General features: G+C 44.6%; 1 protein-coding gene and 1 long non-coding RNA gene across 3 annotated transcripts in view; one reads left to right on the forward strand and one right to left on the reverse strand.

Annotated features, from left to right (window-relative positions):
- Positions 1 to 24558, reverse strand: part of kirrel3l (kirre like nephrin family adhesion molecule 3, like) — a 33000-nt gene extending 8442 nt beyond the window's left edge. The window contains exons 1-4 of one of the 2 annotated variants that reach the window (XM_046399750.1): positions 23878 to 24558; positions 3632 to 3787; positions 2871 to 3020; positions 755 to 912 (exon numbers count right to left, since the gene is read on the reverse strand). In XM_046399750.1, coding sequence (XP_046255706.1) covers positions 755 to 912; positions 2871 to 3020; positions 3632 to 3787; positions 23878 to 23917 — 504 coding nt within the window. In that variant the 5' untranslated portion in view covers positions 23918 to 24558. The remainder of the gene's footprint in view (positions 1 to 754; positions 913 to 2870; positions 3021 to 3631; positions 3788 to 23877) is intronic. The other variant, XM_046399751.1, reaches the window with a different exon arrangement.
- On the forward strand, positions 855 to 19916 carry LOC124064897. Its single transcript, XR_006844333.1, has 3 exons — positions 855 to 1370; positions 1808 to 1913; positions 19722 to 19916. It is a non-coding gene; the product is annotated as an uncharacterized LOC124064897 (long non-coding RNA).
- Positions 24559 to 25739: the final 1181 nt, after the last annotated feature.

Genomic DNA, 25739 nt, shown 5'->3' on the forward strand with positions numbered 1-25739 from the left:
TTTGTTTTTAGCCCGAGTCTCCCTTCTTAACGTTGGAAATTCTGTTTTTTCACAAAGCTATCTCACTAGACAACTCTATATTCTTTATTCCCTTGTATCTCTCTTTTTCTCTCCAATCCCCTTCCCTCCCTTCTCACTGCAGGCTCTCGGCTCCTTAAATGTGGCGCTTAGCGTCGTTTAGCGTCGTTTAGCGTGGTCAGAGAGCATGAAAAATGTGACACTTTCCCAGCCGTGGCTGGCTTACGCTCTGGCGCATCCCCATTGTGTTTCTGCATTGTTGTGGGTGATTTCTTCTCTGCAGAAACTCTACTGTATGAAACACTCATGCCTGTCTGAGCTTTGGCATGCTCCAGTTATGCTGTAGTGTCGCTGCATTAGCGAGCAAAAGGGGTGGAGGGGTTAGCGAGTTTGGGGGTGGGGGGTGGGAGGTGGGGTGGAGAGAGAGAGAGAGAAGGGGGGTGAGAAGGGGGGTCAGGCTTGAGTGAAAATGGGAGGGGGACTGCAGAGAGTGAGCGAACAAATCGCATGTGAGAGTACAGTGGTGATGAAATAAAAACAACCTGTAAGACCATGGTAGAAAGATGAGAAAAATAAAAGAGAAACAGAAGAAAAAGAGGAATATTATACCCTAAGAGAAAATATTTCTGTTTTGAATAGCTTTCCATTTATCTCTGCTCGCTGTGAGGTTTTGTAATATCATGTGGGTGTTAGTGATTGAATGATAATGCTCAGCATAGATCTGTTCTCACTGTACCTTGGAATAAATTGCAGACTCCATGACCTCTCCATCTCTGTACCAGGTGATCTCAGCAGCAGGTTTGGCTCCCGAGGCTTTGCAGGTGAGGTTGTGTGGTGTGTGGGCCTTAAGACGTACAACAGGGCCACCCTCCACCACAGGGTCTGAAGGAGGAACTGTAAAGCAGAACAAACATACCACTCAAAACAAAAAAACTCATTACAGCTCCAGGCCAGCACAGAGCCAGAAAGCAGTCATACTGATATTGAGTTTACTATTGTTCTTAGCTCAGCCAGCATCAATATATCGCTACAGCAAAAGAAGCAAACAATATCTCCTTATGGCCATGTGTCTGTTTAACAAGGTGTAGTTTCAGACAGGAGAAAACACCACGAGCAGTTGTCCATTGAAAAAAAGAAATATAAAAACAGACTCAACCTTATTTATTTCCTTATTTCTTGGGACTAGCATTATTACTCTATTTGCTCTTACTGTTGCAGAGTGATGTTTCAACTGAATTGCTTATTTGTTCATTTATTTGCATGGTTTCGCACGCACCACTGGCAAGCCAAGCGTGCCACCCCTGATGAAGGCGTCTATCTCCCCAACCAATAAGAGAAGGCGTAAACATGAGGTTTGTGCTGGCCTTTTTCGCCTCCTCCACCGAACCAATTTCACTGTGTGTATCTGAATTGTCAGAGGTCCTTCCGCTACTGCGGCACGGACACTAATGGAATCCGAGTGCTAGGTGATTTTAATTTCCATGCCGATTCCCCTGACTGCACTCCTGCCGTTGACTCCTTTGACTGTGCAGGATTGCTTTGGTCTCATCTGGCCACATTGATTTACACACACACGCATGCACATACACTTACAGGCATGTGCACGCCCATACACATGCACAGACCCCCCCCCCCCTCCCCCCCCCCAACACAAATAAACTGCAGGTTCTTGAGTGATGCAATTGATTTCATTGATATGTTTATGAAATGCACATAATCTTCAAGAACCACAAGTCTTTCGGACTTAATGTAGAAAGGCAGGCTTATAAACTTTCTGTTCTGCCTCCAGGTGTGCATCGTTATGGCTGTATGTGGGCATGTGAAGACCGCACTGCTTTGTGCTGTTCTGTGCAGCTTTGACAGCGACACGCTGGAAGGTGGGCTGATGAACACAGGTGAGCTTTCTCTGAATCTAATCATTTAGTTGAAATGTTCTCCCACACTGCTCGTGATCTCAGTCTGCTTGCCTTCCCATGGCAACCCTATCTGCACCTCTTGCCTCTCAAACTCAAGCTACACACCATACTGGCAACATATTCAAGAACAACAGGCCCTGGAATGAAAGCTTTGTGTTGTGGCATAAACTGCAACATCATGCCTGTATAGTTGCTCCCTCTGTAAAATATTTACTTTAGGTAAATATATGGACAAATGATGAGACTAATTAATGAGTAATATTCCTTTGCGTGCCACCAGATGCCAGCAGTGCTTTGCCGATTATAATTCCCACAAGACCTGGCCCTCCCCCTCCTCACCCACCCCGCACATCTGAACGCCTGTGAGAAGAAGTAGATCACTCACATCATGTTAATGTAAAAACCGCCTTGCGTTTGACAAATGTTGTGGCTCACTGTAAAATGTGCTAACTGTGCAGACCCTGACTTTCAAGCGACTACGCAAGTCATTTGTGACTGCAGCAATCACATTATCCTAGACGTCCACAGTCTTGATTACTGAGAGCAGAGAGGTTTCATTTTTTTTCCTAGATAAATCTCTTGGCTGAGGCTTGCTTGGTTTGAATTATACTTTCAGGACATGATTTTTTATTTATTTTTTTTCCCCGAGGAAACTAGATTTAGAATGGGGTTATCTTTGAGTGGTGATAAGAGATTGTTTTATGAATTGCAAATCACTTGAAGTGTGTTTTGATGAATTTTTTATTTGCCTATGATAAGTTGGGTTTTGAATGTGATTATCTTTTGTGAAGTACACATGTGTTGTTTGTATATTTGTCTACATGCTTTTGTGTTTTGTGATGAAGACACTCCCCTGATTGTTCACAAGCGCTGCCAGCCTGAAGGCCTTGGCACGAGGGCTGGCTGTGAGAATCATGCATGAGCTGTGTATCTTACCTAGTACAGTGAGCTTGGCACGGTGGGAGCGCAGACCCGCCTGTGTAGCCTGACACTCATACATCGCGTCATCCGCCAACTCTGCCGAATCGATCAGCAAGCTGTGCTCGCCTGATAGCGGGTCGCCCATTAAGGAATAGCGCGTCCAGCCTGTGTGACGCCAGCACAGAGAATAGAGTCAGAGACAAACGAGCCAACTGACAACAAACACATGAGGACAAGACTATAAAATGAACAGACTTGTGCCTTGAACAAAGGCGAGAGAGACAAGGGAAGGCTCTGTAAGACACAAATGAAAGCAAGCAGCACCTCGCTGGGCCAGGAGTTGAGCCGTATTGCTAGTGTAAAGCTGGAAATGCAACACGTGAGAAGGCTGCTGCATGAGGAGTCTGTCCTTTAAACACAGACGCAATAAAGATGGGTGGCTAAGGTCAAGAGGAAGCCTCTCCACCTTCTCTCTAGTCTGCCACACATTTAAATGTCAGTGCGTGACAAAAGCCAATTGATTATCTACCTTCCTACAAGAGCCTTAAAATGCTAAGCAACAAATTAAAGTTCGCCGTGTGCAGCAGCCACTGACCTGTCTGCAGTACATTGTTCTCAAAACATTAATTTGTGTAAAACTCCAACGTTTGACAGAGAGAGACTTGGTCTCTAATGAGACCTGGCAGAAAGAGCAATAAACACTCAGAAAGCAGTAGAGGAAAGGGAGCAGGAGACAGACACACAGACAGACAGAAATAAGAAGAAAGTGATAATACCTGGTAGGTCTCTCTCTCCACCCAGTGCCAGGCCATCTTTGGTCCACTGCACCATTCCACGATAACCCACAATGACACAGGGCAGAGTCACTGACTGACCAGCCACAACCACCTGGTCCTGGGGCTGCTGGGAGAAGTAGGCTGCTTGGGTGGCAGCTGGTAGAAAAGAGAGAAAGTATGATGAGAATATAACATCCCTCGGAGTTCATATTTTCATGATGGTAGATGGACAGTTCACACTGAAATTCACAAAACAGATCTAAAATATATATGCACACAGAGTACTGTTGGCATTTCAGAGGAAGTAATGGCGGTATGTTTCTGCAGAGCCAGCAGCTAGCCTGCAATGTAAGGGTTATGAAAAAAAAATTATGAGTTATGAAAGACAGCAGACTCCCATGAACTGTTCTGCTCACTCACTTGTTTTCATCACACTTGCAGAGAGCATGGACAAGGCTTGCATGTGTGAAAATATTTTTTTTTTTTCCTGATAAATGTGGCTTCTAAGAGGAAGAGTCAGCTGTGCCTCATAACTTATTTAACTCTTTCCCAAGGCCATATGGTTATATGCTCGCTAACATGAAGCAAACACACTTCTGGAGAGAAAAATCTGCCACTCTTTCTGTGTGCTTTTTGTAAAAATGGATGTTAAACAATCAAAACTCCATTAAAGTTCCCGGGGGACCCATCCGTTTGAGCCTGCTGAAAGTCAGCAGAGACACCTGCTGCCGTTCCGCTGCGGTGTTTAAGTACGCCACACAGTCTCACCGGATTGGTTGGCCTGCCTTCACACGTACACAGAAACACAGCGTGAATATGGATCCACGTTTCCAACTGTTTGTGCCTCTATGCTAAAGATTGAGTATTACAAACCCTACTGGCAGGGGAAGATGGCAACACTCCAGAGGTAACTAATCCGCAGGGGAAGGTAGGAGGAGAGCAAGAAAAGCAGTTGGTTGGTTATCTAAGTGGGGTGTCTGTGTGAGTCGGGAAGAGGACTTAAAAAAAAACTTGCCTCATTCTTCTTCTCTCTTTCTTTGTTGCTCAGTGGAGAATGGAAGGGAAGGGGGACAGAGGAAGATAAAGAGGGTTCTATTCAGGCATGGCTAAGCCCCCCCTGAACTGCTTCTTTTGGTGGGAGCGCTTAAACAGACAGGGTTGCTCCCCCCCTTCCAGCGAAGAAAGCCTCTGAAAGGAGGGCAACATACGGCGGCCAGAGACGCGCTATTGTCCCCTTGTCCCTCTCTTTTAATAGGCCTCTTCATTTCCAATCAATCCTGCTAAATGCAAGTTTAATAGCTTTTCAATAGCAGCTTTTCCCCCCAGAGGGTAGCTGGGATTTTCTCTCTCTCTCACTCTCTCGCTCTCTCACCCCTTTTCTCTTTGCCTGTCTCTTCCCCCTCTTTCTGGCTCTGTTCTCTCCAGTTTTTCTTTGTTTTTGAAAGGGGGGCTTCCGAGGTTGTTGGCAGTGTTTATTCCGCACTCAATTATCCACTTCATCTCGGGGTGCACCGTGGACTGAACCCTGCCCCTCACCTCCCCTTTCCCTTTGCACCCTCCTGCCTCTGTGTCCCAACAGCACAATTAAAGCCGCCAAACAGTGAGTTCATCAGGAACGTGACTCCTCCATGGCTCAGACTGTTGTAGTTCTCATCAACTGCTTCAAAACCAATTTTCATATGCGCCTATGCTCTCTTACTCTCCATCTGTGCCACAGGAGATGTTAATGGATAGATGAACATTAAAAAAAAAAAATCAGAAAACAGTGCAAGTTAGCTCACCGGTGATGTCTCCCTGTACATCATTTTACCAATGCTGATCGAGCTGAGGATGCAAACAGGTAGGCTGTATGTGTGTATGTGTGTCACGCACTGTGGATCAAAAGAGGCCAATTTAAGAGCGTCAATGAGAAGTGAAACGTCTTCTAGCTGAGGCTATTAGGCGTTTAGCGAAGGCTGGCATTTTCCCATCATACCTTCAAAAATGCTGTTTTTACAGTCTCGCTGCCTATCCCTAACATCGTGCCTTTATGAGCTATTGAGCGTTTTCATTTGCCTCGCCTTCCAGAGCGGGTTGGGGATTTTCTTCTTTTAGCTTGCAACAGTACAGACATTTTTAAGTATCTTGCCCAGAGTATCTAAATGTTTACAACGGGTAACAATTCACTGCATTGGTTGATTGTTCAGATGGATTACATGCATTGAATTGTTTCTCTTTACCTCACCCACATACAATTTCTCATGCTCGCATATGGCAATTAACGCCACGTGCACTCGCACATACAAATGCAGGCGTACAAATATAGAGTACAGACTATGTGCTGTATCGAATGTCTTCACACTATATGAGTGATTCATTGCTCTCCAGATCCCTTATTGAAAATGCTCAACAGAACATCTCGACGGGCTAATGACTCATGCCAGATTCCTTTAATTCCTCCTTGCTGAATTAGACAATTCTTTGACGGTGTATTAGCAGCTTAATTACATGAATACATTTCTGACGGGGAGAGAGGGAGGAACAGAACCAGACAAAGAAACAGTGGAGGAGAGTCAGTCAGAAGAAGTGGAGAGCTGTGGGTGTGAGGAAGCTTGTGCTCAGTGTGCTGCAGTGTCAGGCACACACATTCGTGCACACACACACACCACAACACCATAACTCTCAGTGTTTTCACCAGACTCAAAATGAGGAGCTTGTGTTTTGGCTGCAGTTTAATCGCGTTCAAGTTGAATCCCCTTGAAATCCCAACATTGCTGCAGTAGATGTAGGTTTATTTACCATGTTGTCTTGAATGTTATGCAGGTGAATATGAATAGAGTAGATTATTTGTACAACATGTGGTGTGCTAACGTCACTTTAACGGCAGTCAGAATTTAGATTTACAGGTCCTCATTACAAAAAATGCAACATTTACTGCATTTCTTACCTTTACACTCTCTCTCTCTCTCTATCTCTCACTCTGTGTATGTGTGAATGTGCGCTTTTCCATCCCCCAGTAACAAGGTCGAAACACATTTGGCCTGATGCATTTAAATCTGGATTTCTCTAAATGGAATATCATTTCACGCTGCTGGAAACACGTAGGACTAACTTTATGTGTGCATGCATTTCTGCCTGACTGCGTGAGCTCAGTGTGTGTTTGCCTGTCTAAAAATGTGCCATGTATGTTTATGTCTGCATGTGTGTGTGTGTGCATCTGCATGTGTGAATGAATGTGGAGGGTGGGGCAGTGTTAATAGGAAAAGCAACTTGTCAGGCACCGGAGGGCACATTTAGCAGTTACTTTGACACAGTGACTTTGCTGTTGCTGTCACATGGTCAGAGTTAAGTGCAAAACAGCCTCTCTGACTTGGACACAACCTATTAAAGAGCTTTGTGTCGATCCTGGCACTGCCTGCACTCTCTCTGCTTCATCTGAACTGATAGGGATATACTCACATCAGGAAGGATCAGGAAGAGATGGACAGATGTCAGCAATGATCCGTCCACCACTGGACATCTGCCCTGATAGAATTAGATTGAACCAGTCACTGTGTGTGTGTGTGTGTGTTTGTGTGTGTGTGTTGTACTGAGAATGTGTATGTGTAAATGCCAGTCATGATGCTAAAGACTGAGAAAGATAATGGCACAGCAGATAACCTTTAGATAAAATGTACTTTACTACCAAGCCACCACAGTCATAATCTGTTACACCATTCTGGTAACCTGGGAAAAAATGCATTAAATAAATTTAACCCAGGTCCTTCAAATAAAACATAAACTCACAATAGACTCTCTTGTTTGTTAATGCTCAGCCGATGCACTCTGTCCATTTGCCCATGTTTTACAATGACACTCAACTGCATATGTTCATTCACTCTAAGAGGCTACAAGCTGCATTCGTAGAGAGTTCCTATTTTAGTGCTGATTTTATCCCATGTCCTCATTCCCATCCAGTGCAAAGAGTGCAACATGCAGTCCTGTGGGGTCTATAAATATAAGTGCTCTCAACTTGACTGGACAATTTGCTCTGTGCAGTAATAATTTAAAATGTTTTTTTAAAAAAAGCACCCAATATCTACTTGCATTTTGGCCCCAGTTGTGGAGGCAGAATCCTGCGCCCAACTGGTGTGAGTTTTCCACAGTAAAAGCCAGAGAAGAGAGAATGATGAGGGAGGGAAAAAAGAAGCGTAGCACAAAACAAGGCAATTGGCAAAAAAGTGTCAAGCTTGGAATAAACAACCCCTTTCCCCAAATGCCATCCATTGTGCCTTGTCTAGATAAGGCTTCTAAATCGGGCTGGAAAATGCAAGCTCCATTTCTCTCTGTATGGAATTATTATCCCTTTGTTTTGAGTCAGGCTCTTTTGTCTTCCACTTCCTGTGTGTGTGTGTGTGTGTGTGTGTGCTATACAAAGTAGACAGTAGTGCTGAGGTAGCTGAACCAAAGAGTATGTCCCAAAGGGGACCGTGCACCCATCTCATGTTTGATCTGGCTACTAAGCTCATTACCAAGACTCCTACTGAACTTCTGAGGACTCAAAGGGGACTAACAACAGATACCACCCACCAACCCAGGGCAGTATGGCAGCCAACACATGCTCTACATGTGTGAGCACCTCTGTGTTTTTCTTTGACTTGGACCGTTGCAAAACAGCCTCAGCTTGTGCCGCTGCAGATGGCCTCCTCTCTCACACCTTAATGCGTCCCGTCCTCTCTTCAATCCTTTCTCTGCCACACTGCATTCCAGCTGCACTTCCCACCCACCCACTCTCACTATCTTTTCTCCCATTCTGCGTTTTTGTGCCCAAATTGCAGTCTAACAGCTTTTTAAGAGCTGTTTTGCTGGAGTTTAATCCTCCTAGCCTCCCCTTTCAGCCTTTATTCCATTGTGAAAATCTTGGCTCAGACCTAGACCCTTTTTAGAGAGTGGACCCGCTCATCCACCCAGCCCCCTCTGCTGCTCTGCTGATACCCCCAGCCAGGGCATTCCCCCTCATTCCTGCATCCCTCTACAATCCGACTCCATCCTCTCATTCCTCTGTTTATCACTCATACGTCTACAGTCAGTGAGCCATGATCCCTGAAATCAATGCCTTGCAGGCTCCCTCTGAGAGTTATATAAAGTGTTGCTAATTGTTGATTTGCTTTCTCCATGCCCCTTTCTGCCATCACTCCGCTTTTCCAGACTCCGTGTCAGCTGTCATCTCTTGCCAGCCTCTCCCTTGCACTTTCTCTCCCCATCCTCTTCCCTGTATCCCCTGTCCCTTTCTCTCGCTCTCTGCATCCCTGGTGTGAAAATCACAGGGGTTTGTGTCAGCCTGTCAACACAACACTCAAGAAAGCAGGGTAGAGGGAACAACAAGAAAAAAAAAAAGAGCCACTACATGTTCGAAAGACCGGAAAAAGTGAGGAAAGGTAAAAATGGAAAAAGTGGGCTCCTGTCAGCTTCCAATTGCAAAGAAGCAGGTCTGAGAGGGGATTGATGGAACGCTGTAATCAGTCTGTCTCCGAGGCTGTCACCACGAGGTTTTTCTCTGCTGGAATAGGGCACTGTTCGATCAGGGGAGCAGTGAGGCTCATCACAGTGGCAGAGTTTCTCCCTGATACCTGCTACAACAGATGCAGTGGATAGAGTAATAGAGTGGTATGCATACAAGGAGGAGAACAAGGGAGGGGAGGGGGGGCCAACAGTGCTGATGTGACATAGTCAGTGTGTGAGAGTGTGTGAATGGTCCGTGCAGTCACTGTGCTGCAGCGCCAGCATACCATGTGCCATAAATACACTCAATCTTATACTGTCTTCTCGCACTTGAAGCACACACATGCACACATAGATGCACACTCACTGTCAGAGTAACATATCTTTAGGGTTTCTAGTGGGCAGAAGCATCTCTCTGAGTATAATTCTAGCTTTTAAACAGCTCCCCCACTCTGAAGCCAAGAGCCAAAAGAGCTGACTCCATGTAGACAGATAGCAAGTGACTGGCTGGCTGGCAGGAGGACAGGAAATAAAAAGCCATATAAAAAAAGAGAGAAAAGGGGAGGGAGTCAGCGGCGGTGGTATGAAATTGTCTGTGCACATCAGCCAGCAGTGTTGACAAGATGTTGATTGAGCTAGTCTTGTCATTTCGTGTCATTCCTGCTTACCCCGTGGTGTTTTCACTGCAAGACAGCTGCTGGCTGGATCTGTGTCACAGTTCCAGCCCTTTTCTGTCCCCCCCACCCGCCTCGCTTTCTCTCTCTGTCTCTCTGTCTCTCTCTCTCTCTCTCCCTCTCTCTGTCTCCCCCCACCCCCCCCCCTCGCTTTTTATTTCTGTATCCCAATTTACCTCTCTGGCTTCCTCCCCCTCTTTCACCAATGTTTGGATGGAAGGGCTTTCAGTATAATTTACTGTGCTTTTAAATCATTAACTTCTTGTGCTGTTTGCAAAAGCCGTGGTTTAGTGTGTGCATAACAGCTGACATGGTGGATAAAACAGCAATTGTACGCAACATGTGACGGAAAGGATTCTCAAAGATGGGACAGGATTTTTTTCAAAAAAGCAAATCTTTTCATTCCCTGCCACAGACATGACAAGCAAATGAAACAAACAAATATATAAATAAATAATAGATTAAACATCCATAAAACAATGAAGAGATCGTGTTAAAATTGCCTCCATCTCTTGCTTTTTCTAAAAGGTAGTGGAAATGAAAACAAAGGAATTCTCTACATAGATTCTGTACTGGGACTCTGGGCCTAATGCCCTGGAGTGTCAATTAATTTAGTCTTGGGATTTGCGGCCTACTCTTCCTAATTGAGCCCGATGGAGACCCCCTTGGCTCTTCATGATGGGAAGTAGTGCGTTTCATAATTAATATTTTTTTTCCCCTTTATTATTATTATTTTTTAATGAGGGTGGTAATGTTGTAAATGTATGCATCTCATTAGAGTAAAAGGGCCATCTACGCTATTGTTCACTTCTGCAGTGTTTGCTGCTGGTGAGATGAATAAGAAAGACAACCTCATTCAGAAGCAGCAATGGCACATTAAAGTCAAAACTATGCTTTTGTGTGTGTTTGAATATAAAACAGAGCTAGCTCAATGAGAGTCTCATTAGTGTTGCTTAATATGTGTGCTTTTTAAAGCTTAGAGGTTAATGCCCGACTTGCCTCCATTTCAGTGGAGCTCTCTTTAATTTGATGCGTAATTCTTTTTTGTCAGCAGCTGACAAGAGCCCCTTCAGAGAAAGCAGCTGAGTTGTGTTGTGAACTCTGCATCCAACAGGAAAACAAAGGCGCAACAACACTTCTAATTAAACCTGTTTAAAATGTTTTTCTTCACTTTTCTTCTCATGCTCACTCCACATTATAGAAGATATTTCAGAACTATCCTATCTTCCCATCTCTCTGTCCAGAGAACATAACTCGTGGCGATTAAACAAATTACCTCCTCTCCCAGGAGAGCCATGGATCCAGTGGAAACAATAAGAGTGTGATTCACAATGCTGCCACCTCTCCGTTCTTACAAACCGCCTTCAAATTGCCATTTATTAATCACTGTCTGCGGTCAGTCTGTGACCAGAATTCCTTTTCCCCTTTCATCTAGAGGTGGAGAAAAGGCGAGTTTTAATTTAACATCAAAATTTTTATTCTCTTCATCATATTGTCTGTAACTTGAATGATTCCTTTAAAATTACTGATGACTAAGAGCTTCGAGAACACAAGAAAACGAGGGAAAAAATGTTACCTGCCGACCTCAATACATCCTGCTTTGTGCTGAGAAAAAGAAGGGAAGGGGAAAACTAATTTCCTGAAACTCCATTTCTTAAGCGTTGATTAGTAAAGGAGCATAATTAGAGTGAAATGTAAAGTCAGGGTTTTTTCAGATTGCACCGCTTCCTCTAGAAAAATCAGGCCATGATTAATGAATAAATGATTAATGAGTGAACTAATTAATCAATTAATTATTAAGCAAGCACTCTGAACAAGAAATGGGTAGGATGGCGGTGAACAGTGGATATAAAAGATGGTTAGGTTGTGTGTTAGAGAAAAAGGGATTCAGGATAATCTGCCTGTTTGTTCTGTCAGTTTGTTTTATCTCCTCTTACAGGGGAGGATGAGGAAGAGGGCGGATGGGAGGAGAAGGAAGGCTCAGCCCTCGTCTTGAGCTTCCTGAGCCTTGTATATCTCAGGGTCAGGTCTTTAGGCTACGCAGCAGTGAAGCCATGGCATAACATTTGCAAACTACAGTTGATGATGCTTGCACTGAGTTGTGAAAGGCCACGCGAGTCACAGTCAACACCCCGAAAAGGGAAAAGAGTGATGCAAAGCTCCTGTCTCTAACCAGTCGTCTCTCCTCCCCCTGTCTTTAACTAGGACACCCCATCAATCTTTGATAATGTGCAGTGTGGGTCTCTCCTGTGTGACCAGGCTGATGAGACATCACAGCAGGGATTGATGTATGAAATGCTGGCTTCGAATGTAACTGTGATATACTGGACCGTTTCAAGTAAGGTTTGACCTTTTTTTGCCGGATATTAATCGCTGCAGTGAAAGAATATATATGTGATATATCCCTCCCCCATGAGCTCCTCACACTTTATTCTTTGGCATGGGCTTCTTCTATACCTTTAGCGTAGTGGTGGTGGGGGCTTTTTCAAGTCTGCCAAAAGTCCCCAGGGCTGCTACACAACAGGATATGGGGCACAAAATATTATTTTATAAGCGGACGGGTTTATTGTTTCTATTAAAATGCAGCATTACTCTATAAAGCTGCATTTTCCCCTACCTCCCCTCGACACCCGGAAACACATCCTCAAAGCGAGGAACATGAGAGAAGGATCTTTCATCCCTGCATATCTTTCCTGGCGTTTACTGCTGGCCTTATTAACAGAGTTGTGAGTGACAGAGGCAGAGTGTTCTGGGAGAATCTCAAGAGGCTTTGATGGAGGCAAGCGATGGAGCTGCAGCAAGCTGAGGGCAAGATCATGCTTACGTTTATCCGCTCAAAGTGCTTTGTAAAAGTTCTTTGTCTACCTGCTCTTTTCCCTAACACTCCTTTTTCTTTTCTGTCTTTTCTCGTCTATTGTTTTTTATCTAACTGCCACTGGCTGGACTAGTGCTGCATTCTGTCCTAATCATACCATGGCATTGCAGATTTCCTCAGAGTCAACTGGCTGTGAATAGGTCTTTGTCGTGCTGGGTGGGTTGGCTCATTGACTGTGAAACCCTGGACATATGGTGGCAGTGTGTTGGGATGTATCATGGCAGAGAATGCTGTGGGTTGGGCTCTTGACCCGACCCTGGCCTTTAACACCTTACCGGCTGCACCAGACTCTGTGGCTTGATGAACTTAAACACTTTATTGTGTAGTCTGTTTTGGGGTGTGTTTTCTTTCGGGTTTTACTCTGGATGAAGAATGTACGGTTCACGGTAGGGGCAGATGTGCGCTGTGTGACCGTTTTACCAAACACGTAGCACGCGCCTTTTCTCACAGTGGCAGGCTGCAGTGGCACACTCAGAAGGACACACACTTTTTCTGTAACACACTGTTTGCATGGTAGGAGTAAACAGTGCTTATATCTTTGATGGCCAGACTTCTACAGAGGAATTTCCTTTTGTCCTGGTGCGATAAGACTGTTAATTAAGTGTCCAACAGGAACGTCTACAGCTTCCACTATGGTGACATTGCCACCCGAATAGAACAACATTACACAGGGAATTGAACTGAGCCTCTTCTGGACATACTTAAAAAGACAACAAAGGCAAACTTTAAACCTCTGAAACCTTTTGTCTCTCATAAAATCTATCTGTCTGTCAGCAAAACAAGACTTTCTTTGCAGGTCACATCTACTGAAAGTCCCCAGGTTTGGGGCTCTGATAAACAAGTGGAGCGTTACATGCTCTTAAGCCCATCTGGTAAGATGATCGATCATTAGACAGAGGGTGGAGATAACTCCGTCAGCTTGCCTGCTGGCTACCACTGATCCCATATCACCCTAGCGGGATATGGTATGAATCACAGGAAGTTGAGCTCAATCTATATAGATTGTGCCGCTTGATTACAAATGAAAAAAAAAAATCCCATTCAGCTTAGCCACTTGAACGCCTCAGTGTCTGGCTGCATTTGTGTGAATGTGTGGGTGTGTGCAATGTGCACATCTATGTGTGTAAAATAATAGCTTTTCAAATTTCTCCTTTTACTGATTTCTGATATTTGCTGAGCCGTCTCTACAATCAGCCCTACCTTCATTCATTTACTTTGCTTAGTCCATCCTGCTCTTAAATCTCCCTTCTTGAGGGAGTCGTCTTTTAAATCTTAATTAAAACAGACTCCAAACCCCCCCACCCTCCCAGGGGCTGGCTGAAAGCAGCTTAGAACAATCAAGAGGACGGATTAGAAGTGAGAAGAAAAGAAGAGAAGAGGAGACGCGAAAGGCAGGGAGGGAGGGAGGGAAAAAAAACAACAAGGGAAGGGAACGGCAGAGAAAAATATTGAGAGGAGAGAGAGAAATGACCCCTTTCCTTCATCCCCCTGATCCTCTCTCCTTCCCCCTTCGCTCTGTCTCTCCCTCTCTCTCAGGGCTCTGGAGTCTTGGCCTGACCTATTGACATTCAGCTTCTCGGCAGATTAAGCAGCGAATGGAGCCTCTGGAAAGGGTAAACACACTGGAGGAACAATGACCAACAGGCGGCAACCTTATTGGATTCTAATTAACTGCCAGGAGAGATGGCTGGGGGCATGTTAAGTGCTGTGGGACACAAGTTAGAGTCCCAGACCTTGAGTATCAAACCTTACATCACCTACACTCCCCTCCGTTCTTGTAGATTGTCTGTGTGTGCAGTCTTCCTTTATCATCCTCTGTATCTCTCTCTTTCCTTACGATTCCTCTCCCTTTCAACCTATTTGCTGTTTCACATATGGCCCATGAGAATGGCCATATGAAGAAGAGTCTTTTAAAGCACTCCTCTGAGAGCTATCTGCCATCTCTCTTCCTCCCCCTCCTCTTTTCTTTTTTTAACAAGGTGGAATGTGGCTCATTCCCCAGAGGTAGCTTTTTGAGCGTTAAGGTTAAAACAGGCTGAAAAATTGGGAGAGATTATTTGATATTGAAGAGATTGAATTATCTGGAGTGAGTGAGAGATATGAAGGAGAGCAAAATCATTTTTCTGCATCGCCCTCGGGAGGAGCACTGCTGGAGGGAGTGAGGTAACTAAACAGGAAGGAGTCAAGATCTAAAGCTCGGTGGTCACATATCTGAAAACACAACCTGTTCATTTCTCTCCTTTTTTTCCCTTCTACTTCTATACCAATTAACCCAGAAGCGCTAATTTGAGTGTGAGTCCAAGCAGGTCTTCCTATATGTGTGAACTTTCTCATTGTTGCAGTGGGTCCTTGGTCTTATAGTGGTCCCTTGATTAGGCCAACTCACAATGGTGCTGTGCTTTCTGGTATCCCCTGTATGGAACCACAAGCACTAATTAGACTGGTCTCTTTAATGTGTTCGTGTGTGTGTGTGTGTGGGGGGAGACAAGGAGGGAGGCAATGCCCTGCTAGAGACAGGCCATCGTCACCTCAGCAGGCATATAAAGCAGTGCATTAATTGGTGTGAAAACAGCCACACATGCGCAAACACACACACACTGTCACACCTCTGTGCGAATACACACACAAACGTTATAGGTATTCCATGAACCCGCTGCTTGTTAACACATTACCTGGGATCAAGCAAAGGCTAGAAGGAGACAGGACCAGAGGAGTCATTATTTGTTGAGGAAAATTGCAGCCCAGTGTTATGTTTGTCCTTCGGCAAACCTGGCAGAATACGTCAAAACGGAGCGATGTCTTCCCTCGTCACCATCATGTGAGAGTCTTTGAATCCCTCAGAGTACTTTTTTTTTTAATCAAAGCTTGGAGGAAATGAATTGGAGCTTCAGTTGTGATCCAAGCCCGGAGGTATAGAAGGGATCCACATGACCACTGCCCATTTTCACACCATTACAGCAACAGTCATGGCTGTAATAGGTTGAATTGGGCCATTGATTTCTCTCATGCATGATTTCTCTCTTTCACCCCAGAAAACTAGTCGGTGCCAGTTCTGAGAAACACCCAGTTCTTTTTAACAAAACACCACATGCTCAAAGACAGCTCACACAAAACTTAAACCTTGGCCCAGTGAAAGAGCACACACACACACTCACAACCAATACAATATGTCCCAGCTTGAGTTCCTGGGGAGTTAAACAAAGCACTGAGTTTAAATTGGCTTTTAAAGAACTCCCCAGCACAATCAGAGAGTTGACTGAGCTACTATAGTGTGTGAGAGGACTGTTTAGAGAAAGAAGTGTAGTTAGGCAGAGGTCTATAGTGTAGTGAATGGCTAATCTAAAGTGTGACGGCTCAAGAGCTTCCCTTGACCAGCTTCAATAGGCCTCCAATCAAGCTTGACTGCCCCTCAATCTTTGGTCAGCTGTTTTAACTGGCTTGTGATTGAGTGGCTTCATTAAGGGCCTATTTATCTTCCCCTGTATCACGGTCCTGAAAGACTGGTGACATACTCAACACACCCACGTACCGCCTACACATGAACCTGGGCAGATGCACAACTGTATTAGCGCACGCTGAACATTTAGCAACTCATCATCAAACAGCTACAAACATGGTCCTTTACAGGCAGTTGAAATGATGTAAAATTGCTTTATTTCTTAACTGTGCTGGCTTTAACAAACTTTCTCTTTTATGCACATCTCCTTGTCAGCTTTCCAGCAGCTTTAGAATGCTGCCAGTTCTCTCTAGAAACCTGTCCCGGGGTGTGATACCTTCTAGAGTTTGGCATGTGGCTGTGCTGAAGTGTGATATCATCCGAACAGAATAGCAGGCCGGGTCAAACAATGACCTCACGCAGACAGAGACCCTCCCAAACAAGGCACAACAAACAGCTTTCTGTAGCCTCTCTCTGCCTTTGATCTGGAGAAGCAGAGATGAGATCTATCTTCTCTTTTCTCTCTTCTCTTTTGCCCTTTTCTCTTTTTCTTTACGACTTCTCCTTATATCTCCCCTTCCCCTCCTGCTGAGCAGGTGTATTAAATGAGGTGACTATTCCAGCAGCACTGGGCCACACCTCAAAGTGCAGTCTGTGAAGAGGGCTTTTCTCTCCTTCCCTCTTATCTTTTATCCCTTCCATCGCCCCATCTCCTTTACTCTGCCTTTTCCTTTTCCTTTATCCCTCTCCACCCCCTTTACTTCTTTTAACGTGTTCCCTCGCACTCGTGAATGTGAAATAGAGAAGGACATGCCTCTCATCTATTTGAATTCATATACACCTCCCTGTCTATCTCCCTCTGCGCATCTCTCTCTCAGTCTATTGTCTATTTAGCTATACGTCTAATTATGCTGTCTCACTTATGTAATTAGTGCAAAAATAAATGGCTGCTGTAGCTTTGTCTCTACCCTTCACCCCTCCTGTTGCAGGCTCCGAGAAAACAAATTATGGAGAACAATAGGTACAAATGGCTTCTGCACCAAACCACATGATGGATGCAGCCTGGGCTCCCTGCATCTCATCCCTTCCTTTTTCCCTTCCTCACTCACTCTCTTTACTCTCCCTCCCTTCTCCATTATCTCTGGCTCTATATGTCTCTGTTTGGAAACAGGGGAGGACTTCAGCACTCTCTCGCCCAAATACCCTATCATTGTATGGCTGTATCATCTGTCTTCCCTTCTTGGCACTGACACTATATTCACACTGACATCATATTAGGCAAGGTTCTTTTTCTATCCCTTTTCTTTCTCTTCCTCTATGCTATAGTGTCTTTTTTGCCTTCCCCTGCTGTTGTCTCCACTGGCACTCTCTTCTCCTCTATCCCCCTGAGCTTTCTATACACCACGACTGCAAAGCAAACGCCTGGGACTTTCTAAAGCAAACAGCCAGCATCCTGTGCCGTAGCCCCATCTGTGGATAGTATGAGCAGGGAACAATCAGTCCCTCTCCTCCTCTGCTTCGTTCTCCTTCCAGCCCCCTGGGATCTGCACAGCACTAGGATGCCTCAGTCAGACGGGTGCAATGTGCTGGAACAATGGTTGGGCTGCTTCCTCCAAAAGGGGTGTTAGGTTCGCCTCAGCCAGCTTGGGAAGCACTTAGCCATGTGTTTATTCCCTCCTTGCTGCAGCTTCACAGGAATGTGGCAAAAGCAGAAAAACCTCCCACTATACACTTTCCTTACCTCAACTTCATACACCCCCTGTCCACAACTCCAAGCTCACACACTGACACATACACGCATGCACGCACACAGCCACTTTCTGCGTGTCCAAGTGTACACCTGAGATCAAATTTTTCGCCTGAGGTGTTGAAATATCAACTCTCTATTAATCCCCCTCAGACTTGCACCTTTGTTGTTTTTTCACCTCTGCCATGCTGGAAAAAAAACAGCAGGTTTGGCTTACACCAATACAAGCATATCCATTACCTGTAATGCTAGGCTCCTGGCAGTAAATCCCTTTGACCCCTCTGTCTTCTTTTTTTCTTTCTTCTCCCCCCCTCCCCCTTTTCTCATGGTGAGCCCTTTGCTTTCTCTCTCTCTCTCTCTCTCTCTCTCTCTCTCTCTCTCTCTCTCTCTCTCTCTCTCTCTCTCTCCATAGGCTTTTTTTTTGGCCAAACAGACAGCAGAAGAGAGACACACCTTACCCTCCTACTGGTTCAACCACCACCCAGCTCAACCACCCACACAGCACATTGTTCCTCATGTTCGCGCAGCTCAATAACATTAACATGTTTTGCTATTGAGGGAGCTGCAGTTAAAAGCCCAATCGATAAGCTTTGACTGACACCCCTCAGTTGATAGCAAATTGGGTGCCTTTTCTCACAGACCTCCCAGGGCGAGTTCCTCAGCTCTGTCTAAAATGGAAAAATAAAAATAAGAGACATTGCTACACTTTCTCCAACCCTGCACCCAGCCTCCTGCAACAACACAGAGCAGTCTTTCATTGTGCAAAGAAGAGACTGAGCCACAGCCAGCCCTCTATTTTGGTTAATGGTCGAGTCACTAACACAATATTAGCTCTGGCATTTCAGGGAGCTTGAACTGACAGGAAGGAGAAATGAAAAGAAGAATAAGAATAGGGGTGGTTGTGGGGGGTGGACTTCAAGGAACAAGTAGTTGCAGCACTTAGTCCCACAAGGGTATGCACTGTTTCCATTGCTAATAAAGTGAGCAGCAGGCAGGCAATCTCTTGTTTCCTTGAATGTGTTTTTACCCCTAGTCGGTGAAGGAGTTGACATGTCCTGAGAGCTGGAGCATCATTAATTAGACAGTTGGACTTTGACTAATCGCTCCAGAAAGGGCACACAGCCCTGAAGATGCCAAACACTCATCTTAGCTTATCATCCTCTGCCCCAGTGTGTGCCCTTGACCTCTGCGAGTGCATGTGTGTGTGTTAAGGGTGTTGCTTCCATCGGCTCCTTGTGAGTCATTTCTGGAAGATGTGCACATGCCAGAAGCCCTGGTGCACCCACTGACAATTACAATTCATATAAGGAGACTAAAAACCCAAGTTAAATAAATCGGCATCTATAGTGTTGAAATAAATATAGTCTGATGTTATTCCAAGCTGAACTTTTCTTTTTCCCGAGCCCCTTCTCAGCTGCCAGAATCCGTCTCCAACAGAACTATCTTTAATATAAGGTTAAGGAACACGGCTGGTGAAGATAACACAGGAACAGATATTGCTGCAACGCAGAAGATAAATTTCAATTTGCTGTTGGTTTCCGTGTCTCGCCAGGAGATATGAAATTCTTGTCTTGCCGGGAAGGAATTGATTGGAAAATAAAAATGAATGTGTGGTCTAGTATGTCTACAATTTTTCTCTTGCATGTTGCTTTCTGGGTTTAGGGTTTTTTTGAAATGGTGATGCATCTCTGTAGCAGGAAGTGACACTTGCATTTTAGGGGGAGATAAATGCAATCCAAGTCTTTCTTAAAATAGTTGTTAATGTATAAACGTGACTGTTTTCCTTGGGGGACTGTTTTAATGACATGCACAGAATCTCAGTTTTTCTCTCTCTCTTTTCATTTTTCTTGTATATAAGAATAAAAGAGTAAACAAGTTTGTGTTGCTGTCCCCACCAGTCTGTACGCTGATGATACAGCCTGAAGTGCTGTAACTGGGGAAGAAGAAGACTCCAGGCAATGGCAGGAAGCTGACACGGCCCCTCCATTGTCCTATTCCCTGTCATTTCCTCCCGGATCCTCCGACTGCCCCAGAGGAAGACAAGGTGAGGATGTGCAGAGACAGACACAAGGAGAACGCAAAGACAAAAAGAGGGGGGGCGGGAAGCGGTAAAAATAATACCAGAAGAGGCCACGTGCCATCCACAGTTTGCTACCTGGCCATTTTGGCTTCCTGTGTTGAGCCATACCAGCGTACATATCCAGTTAAGTTGCTAACAGCTGATAACAAAGCCTGAGGACACGCTGCCAAGTTCTTTATCTGTGTTTACCCGCATGGCAAAGCTGATTAGAGACAGGCAACATTATGAAGCCCCATTGTTTCCTTTCTCCTTCCAGTTTCTCCTTCTGTACACGTAGCGAGTGCGTGTGCCGGAAGGGGGAATGGGAGGATATCTGTTTATGAAGAAGGGCAGAAAGACAATGGCATGGGTGAATGACACGTCTTCAGGATGTGGAAACAAAACAGCAGGGAATAGTTTAAGATCTGTATCATTCAATACTGTCGGTTTGCGTGCGCCTGTGTGTCTCTCTGCATGAGCAAATCATATGTGAAAGTGAGCATTTAGAGGCTTTCTACAGGAAATGTTCAACAGCAACATTCAAAGGTTGACTTTTTAGTTGTCTGGCTAAAATTCCCAGGAGAACTAAACTCTGCTAGATGCTAGATATAAAGATATCTACGGGTGCAACAAAATGTACAGATCTTCACTTTTGAGACCAAAATAGAATCTTCAAAATTCAGATATAATCTTGAATATAACACCCCAGCAGCAGGACCATTACACAGAGCTCAGGAAAACAGGAAAACCAAAGTGGGCCAAAATTCATCTATACGGCATCTTTGCCATGACTATGTCTCCTAAATAATGCAAAACACTTCTGTTCAAGACTCAGCTATGTGTTCAGGTTCTGCTGTGTCTGCACTATCGTGCACCTCCTATCTAATACCCCTAATCGGCTGGCTGGGGTTCTTGCCGCCAAACTTTCTCCCGCTTACCCACTTTATCTTCAATCTCTTTGCATCACGGAGGCGTCCAAGGATTGAAATTGATAGAGGGAAAGGAGAGTAAAAGGAGAGATTCGAGAACATGAGTGCGTTTGTGTGGGTTTCTGTGTATGTGCGTGTTTGAGAGAGACAGAAAGAGAGAGAGAGAGATAAGAGTAACAAGATGGAGAAAAGGTTAACGATGCTCAGCGGTCTTCCTTTGTGTTTCCCCACTGCTTGTCAGCTTAATCATCAAGACACTGGTGACACATCTGAGTCTTATCCCTCCAACAAGAGTCCCCTCCCTCCATCCTCCATCCACCTCCTCATCTTAAACTGTTTTCTTCTGTCCATCCAGACTCTAGCAAGAGGAATTCAAAGAACAGCAGATTGGCATTTCATGAAAAATGCACAGTTCCCTAAAACCAACCTCCTGGGTCAAACTGCCACTGTGTCCGCAAGCATATCTGCACCGCATGAGGAAAAGACAAATGTGTGGCAATGGGAAAAGGAAGGATGATGATGTGAGAAAGAGAGGGCTTATCACTTTCTCAGCTTAATATGAATTCTCTGTTTGTGTCTGTGTGCGCCTGCCTGCATGAAGTATGTGTGCGTGAACAGGCTTTCAACCTTTGGTGAAAGTCTGCCAGCCGCCTCCGGCCCATTAAGCAGACACACTCTCATGTCCTCGTGTCCCATAGTCACACATTCTGCAACCAGGCAAAAGAGTTGTGAGAAAAAGTAAGGTGGAAAATTTCCACAGCGTTACACTATAGTGAGACATGACAGGCAACACGACTTAAGAGGAAGGGAGAGAAACTTGTAATCTCGGCTCACAGCCTTTGAACTTGGCCCAATGAGACGCAAGCGACCCAAAGCAAAAGGTTCCAAAGAAGAGCTCACTGAAGATTACTCAGAATACTGATGCAGTGTGGAATCCAATTCCTCTGGGAGCCAAGGGGACTTTCCGAGAAACTAAATTATCAATGTTGTGCAAGACTATATACATACAAATGTATGCTATATGCCATACACACACATCTCAAAGTGAAGCTGAGTGCTGTGGCCAAATTTTTATACTTTGCAAGCCTGGCACAATAAATGAGGTCTAAGGTCTCTTAGGTTCTAATTAGGGCAGCTGTTACCATTTCCATTATTTGTGTGTGCGTGACAGAGGGAGAGAGGAGCTGTGTGAGCATGTGTCTGTGTTGAGGTCAGAGGGAATATGCCACTGTCTGGCTACTGCCCCTTCTCATCCAGCTGTTGCTAGTCTGTCAGGGAGCAGAGTGTCATATCCCTCCCCCGAGCTTTGAATAATGACAAAACCACGCAGAACCAGCGCAGAAGGTAAAGATGTATTTACAACAAATGGCCATTAAGGGAGCTTTGAAATTTGCGATCTTGGAAGCTGGTGAAACTGCATGTGACTTAGTCTGTAAGCTGCAAACGCTGCTTCTGGTCGAGGCAGAGAATAATTAAAAAAGCCTAAAAGGATTTTGATTTCATTATTCCTCCTTTTGTCCCTGAAGATCTTTGTCAGTGAGATACTGTTTTCTTCTCTTACATTTTACTCTTAGATTGTTATTTCCCCTCATCTAATTAATACCATGCATTAGTTTATCAGCGCTGAAAAATGCTGATAAATCAACAGTTGCTGAATGTTAATTACTCAAACCTTTTTTTTTTTTTTGCATCAAGACTTTTACAGCACTTAGTCAATAAAAAGTATATTTTGCCAGCTGCTCTGAAAGCCTGCTTGTTCATAATGATTATATTTATACTGAAAAAATCATAGATGTTCTGCTCTCTGGCACATTCTATCCTGATTCTATTACAGCATCACATTAATAAAACGATAGGCGGGTGATTAAAAGCTGGAAGAACTACCTTTATAACAACAGGCATCAAATTAACCATGAACTGTTTTTCACAAATCAATTAATTTGTTTCATTTCAATCATGAAACACACTCACAATACGATTTTCACCGACAGACTATAAGGATAAATGTTTTAAGGATTCACAAACTGCAGTAATCACCTCAGTTGTGCAAACAAAAAGCAGCAGGGGGTGGTGGTGGTGGTGGGGTGTGTGTGTGTGTGTGTGGGGTGGGTGGGAGGGGGGGCAGGGACAGGTGCGTTATGTCTCCGCATGTCTCCCGCAAAACAAATGCTCCCCCTCTGTCTCGCTGTCAGTCTCTCTCTCACTTTCCACTTTCCATCTCTCTATCAGTCTTGCACCATCACAAACACGTACACCCGCAACACTGTGCCCCCCCCCGATGGACCATGCACCCTTTATCCGTTTACGCACCGTAAGATGCCCATGATCGCTGTGGACTGCAATTCAACAACAAAAACTTCTGATCAGTTGGCTAAAAGACTCAATTCCCTCATCGTACAATCAGGCGAAACGTCTCGCTTTAGTTTTTTTTTTTTTAATTATTTTATTTGATTTTTATTTATTATTTAGTGGGAATCAATCTGGAGACAACTGACTAACTTGGGGAAAAGGGGGATGCTGATCTTTGCACGGCGCTGTCTGATTTCTCAGCGCTGTAGTTGTGTTATCACCTACCTTATCTTCATTTAAAATGAGAATTTGTTGTGAATGGACAAACTGGGATATTAGAGCAAACGCGTGCACACACGTCGAAGTCCGGAGCAATGAATCCCCCGGGTAAAAACAAAAAATCTTACAAGTTAAACTTTCCGTTCGTGCGCCCTGCATCCGTGAGCTCATGACTAAAACGGAGATGGTCTCTCTCACACATCGGCAATCTAAATCAGAACAGAAACAATCAGAGCTAACCCGATTTACGCAGTGCCACTATTCTCTGCTGGCCCGAGTCGACTTGCAGACAGTGGAGCCTCCTGATGTAATCAATCTATTAAAACTAATTAAACATTTACCAGCAATTAACAGCAGTGAACTGTAGCACTGCAGCACATCAGCTGCCCCTCTGTAACAGCGCACTGGATGGCTTGACGCAGCGCGCCAGTACGGAGCGCGGTCCATCCTCTCTCCACCAATGAAGACCTGATGAAAACGAACAAAAGCATGTCTTACCTGTGACCATAAGGCAGAATATGAGGTATAGCGCCGTCATTTTAGTTGCTGTGGTCGCCGATTGTGATGCGTGGAAGGATTCACTCGCGTCCGTCTATGCGACTGAGCTGCTTATGGTCCACCGCGGCACCGGAATATCACCGGACTGATAAGAGGACTGGGGTTGTCTATAATAGCATCCACTTTAAAGAAATGACTCTGAATGGTCCGAACAGTTTGGAAACTCTCAGTTACCAATGCATCTCCATAGTTGGTAACTTTCCCCACAGCATCAGCTTCTTTTCCAGTGTCCGTTTCCCCCTCAGGCTGGCACACCTCTCAATGCGCTCTTTAACAGTCCATTAGTGAATCGCGCGTTTCAGTCAGTAGGCTCATCCACGGTCCACTTTTTAACCTGCCTAAACATGCTGCTATCCAAAGCGATCTCTCCTGCTCGACGCTGCGTAGTGAAGTTGCCTCTCGCCTCCTCCGCTGGACTCCCTCACTCTGTTCTCACTCTAACACACACTCCTTTTTTCTCCCTCACACACACTCTTCCCCCGTCAGTCTCCTCTGTTTACTTCTCACTCCCTCTTACCAATAGGAAATGTGCACTGACAGTCATCTGGTGGTGGTAAGGGGGTTCACGGAATCTGGCAGGAGCTGAGTCGGAGGAGCCCCTGTGCCTCAGACGCTTTCCAGGGGGGGCCCAGTGGCCCCCTCCCCAGGGGCCCCGCCATTGGCTGAGCGGGCGTCACGGGGAGGGTCTTTAAAACATTTATGCCAAGTTAAATGACTGCCTTAACAATTTAGGGTGGAGTAATCCACATGGAGATTTGAATTCTGTTCATTCATAGAAGGTCTATTGTAAACTAGAAATAGAAATTGCACCCCAAATCACCAGTATCACGATGCCATTCATGGTAACTCACTCAAATATAAACCTTTATTTTCATAATCTTTAATCTTTCACGTGAATCCATAACCATGTTGAACAATAAAAGTTAAAGTAATGTTTTACACATCAGCCACTATGGGGATGCATGGATATATATCGAGACAATAGATGATGACTGTTTGCAAACTTCTTTTTAAAATACAAGTGAAAATACTGGTTATCTTATCAGTATCAGCCATGAGGAGCAGATAATTATGGGTTATCGTATCAGCTGAAAAAAATCCATAATGTGCATCCCTATCAGTCACTAAACTTCATGCTGAGGTTTAAGAAATATTATCTTCAGACTTCCCAGAATACATTATTTTTAATGTAACTACTCAAAAACTTTGACTTCTTCTAAACAAAGTTACTTAGAAGAATCAGCTTTTATTGGCAGCATACATATTTTTACATACACTGAATTTGTCCTTAATCATCCTTATCCTTGGTTGTGACACACATGCAACACCCCGCAAATTACAGGAGCAGTGACTCCCACTGTCAGGTGCCTAGGGAGCAAATTCAGGGTTAAGTGCCTTGCTCAAGGACACATCAGCCAGAGGAGCATTTTCTTATTAATCACTCCACCACACCCAAATTTTTCCTGCCAGTCCAGTAGGGGAATCAAACCGGCGACCCTCCGGTCACACACCCTCTAGGCCACGGCTGCCCTACCAAACAAACTCTTCACTTTTGTCAATCATTAATTTCTGGGTCACTTTCTAATCTAAAGAAAATGTAACTATTGAATGTTGGTTTCCAGTTCAATCCCTCTACTATCCAACAGATTTGGAAGTGAATTGCAAAGTGAACTATGTGGAAGTAGCTGCATTAGGACAGAGTCAGCTGCAGATGTTTTGTCAATTGGTGAAACAACTACTTGACTCAAAACCTCAACACTTACACAAATAAATAATCAGTTACTTACAACTTATTGTCTTTT

The sequence above is a fragment of the Scatophagus argus genome, chromosome 9 (genome assembly GCF_020382885.2).
Source record: "Scatophagus argus isolate fScaArg1 chromosome 9, fScaArg1.pri, whole genome shotgun sequence".
Classification (NCBI taxonomy): domain Eukaryota; kingdom Metazoa; phylum Chordata; class Actinopteri; family Scatophagidae; genus Scatophagus; species Scatophagus argus.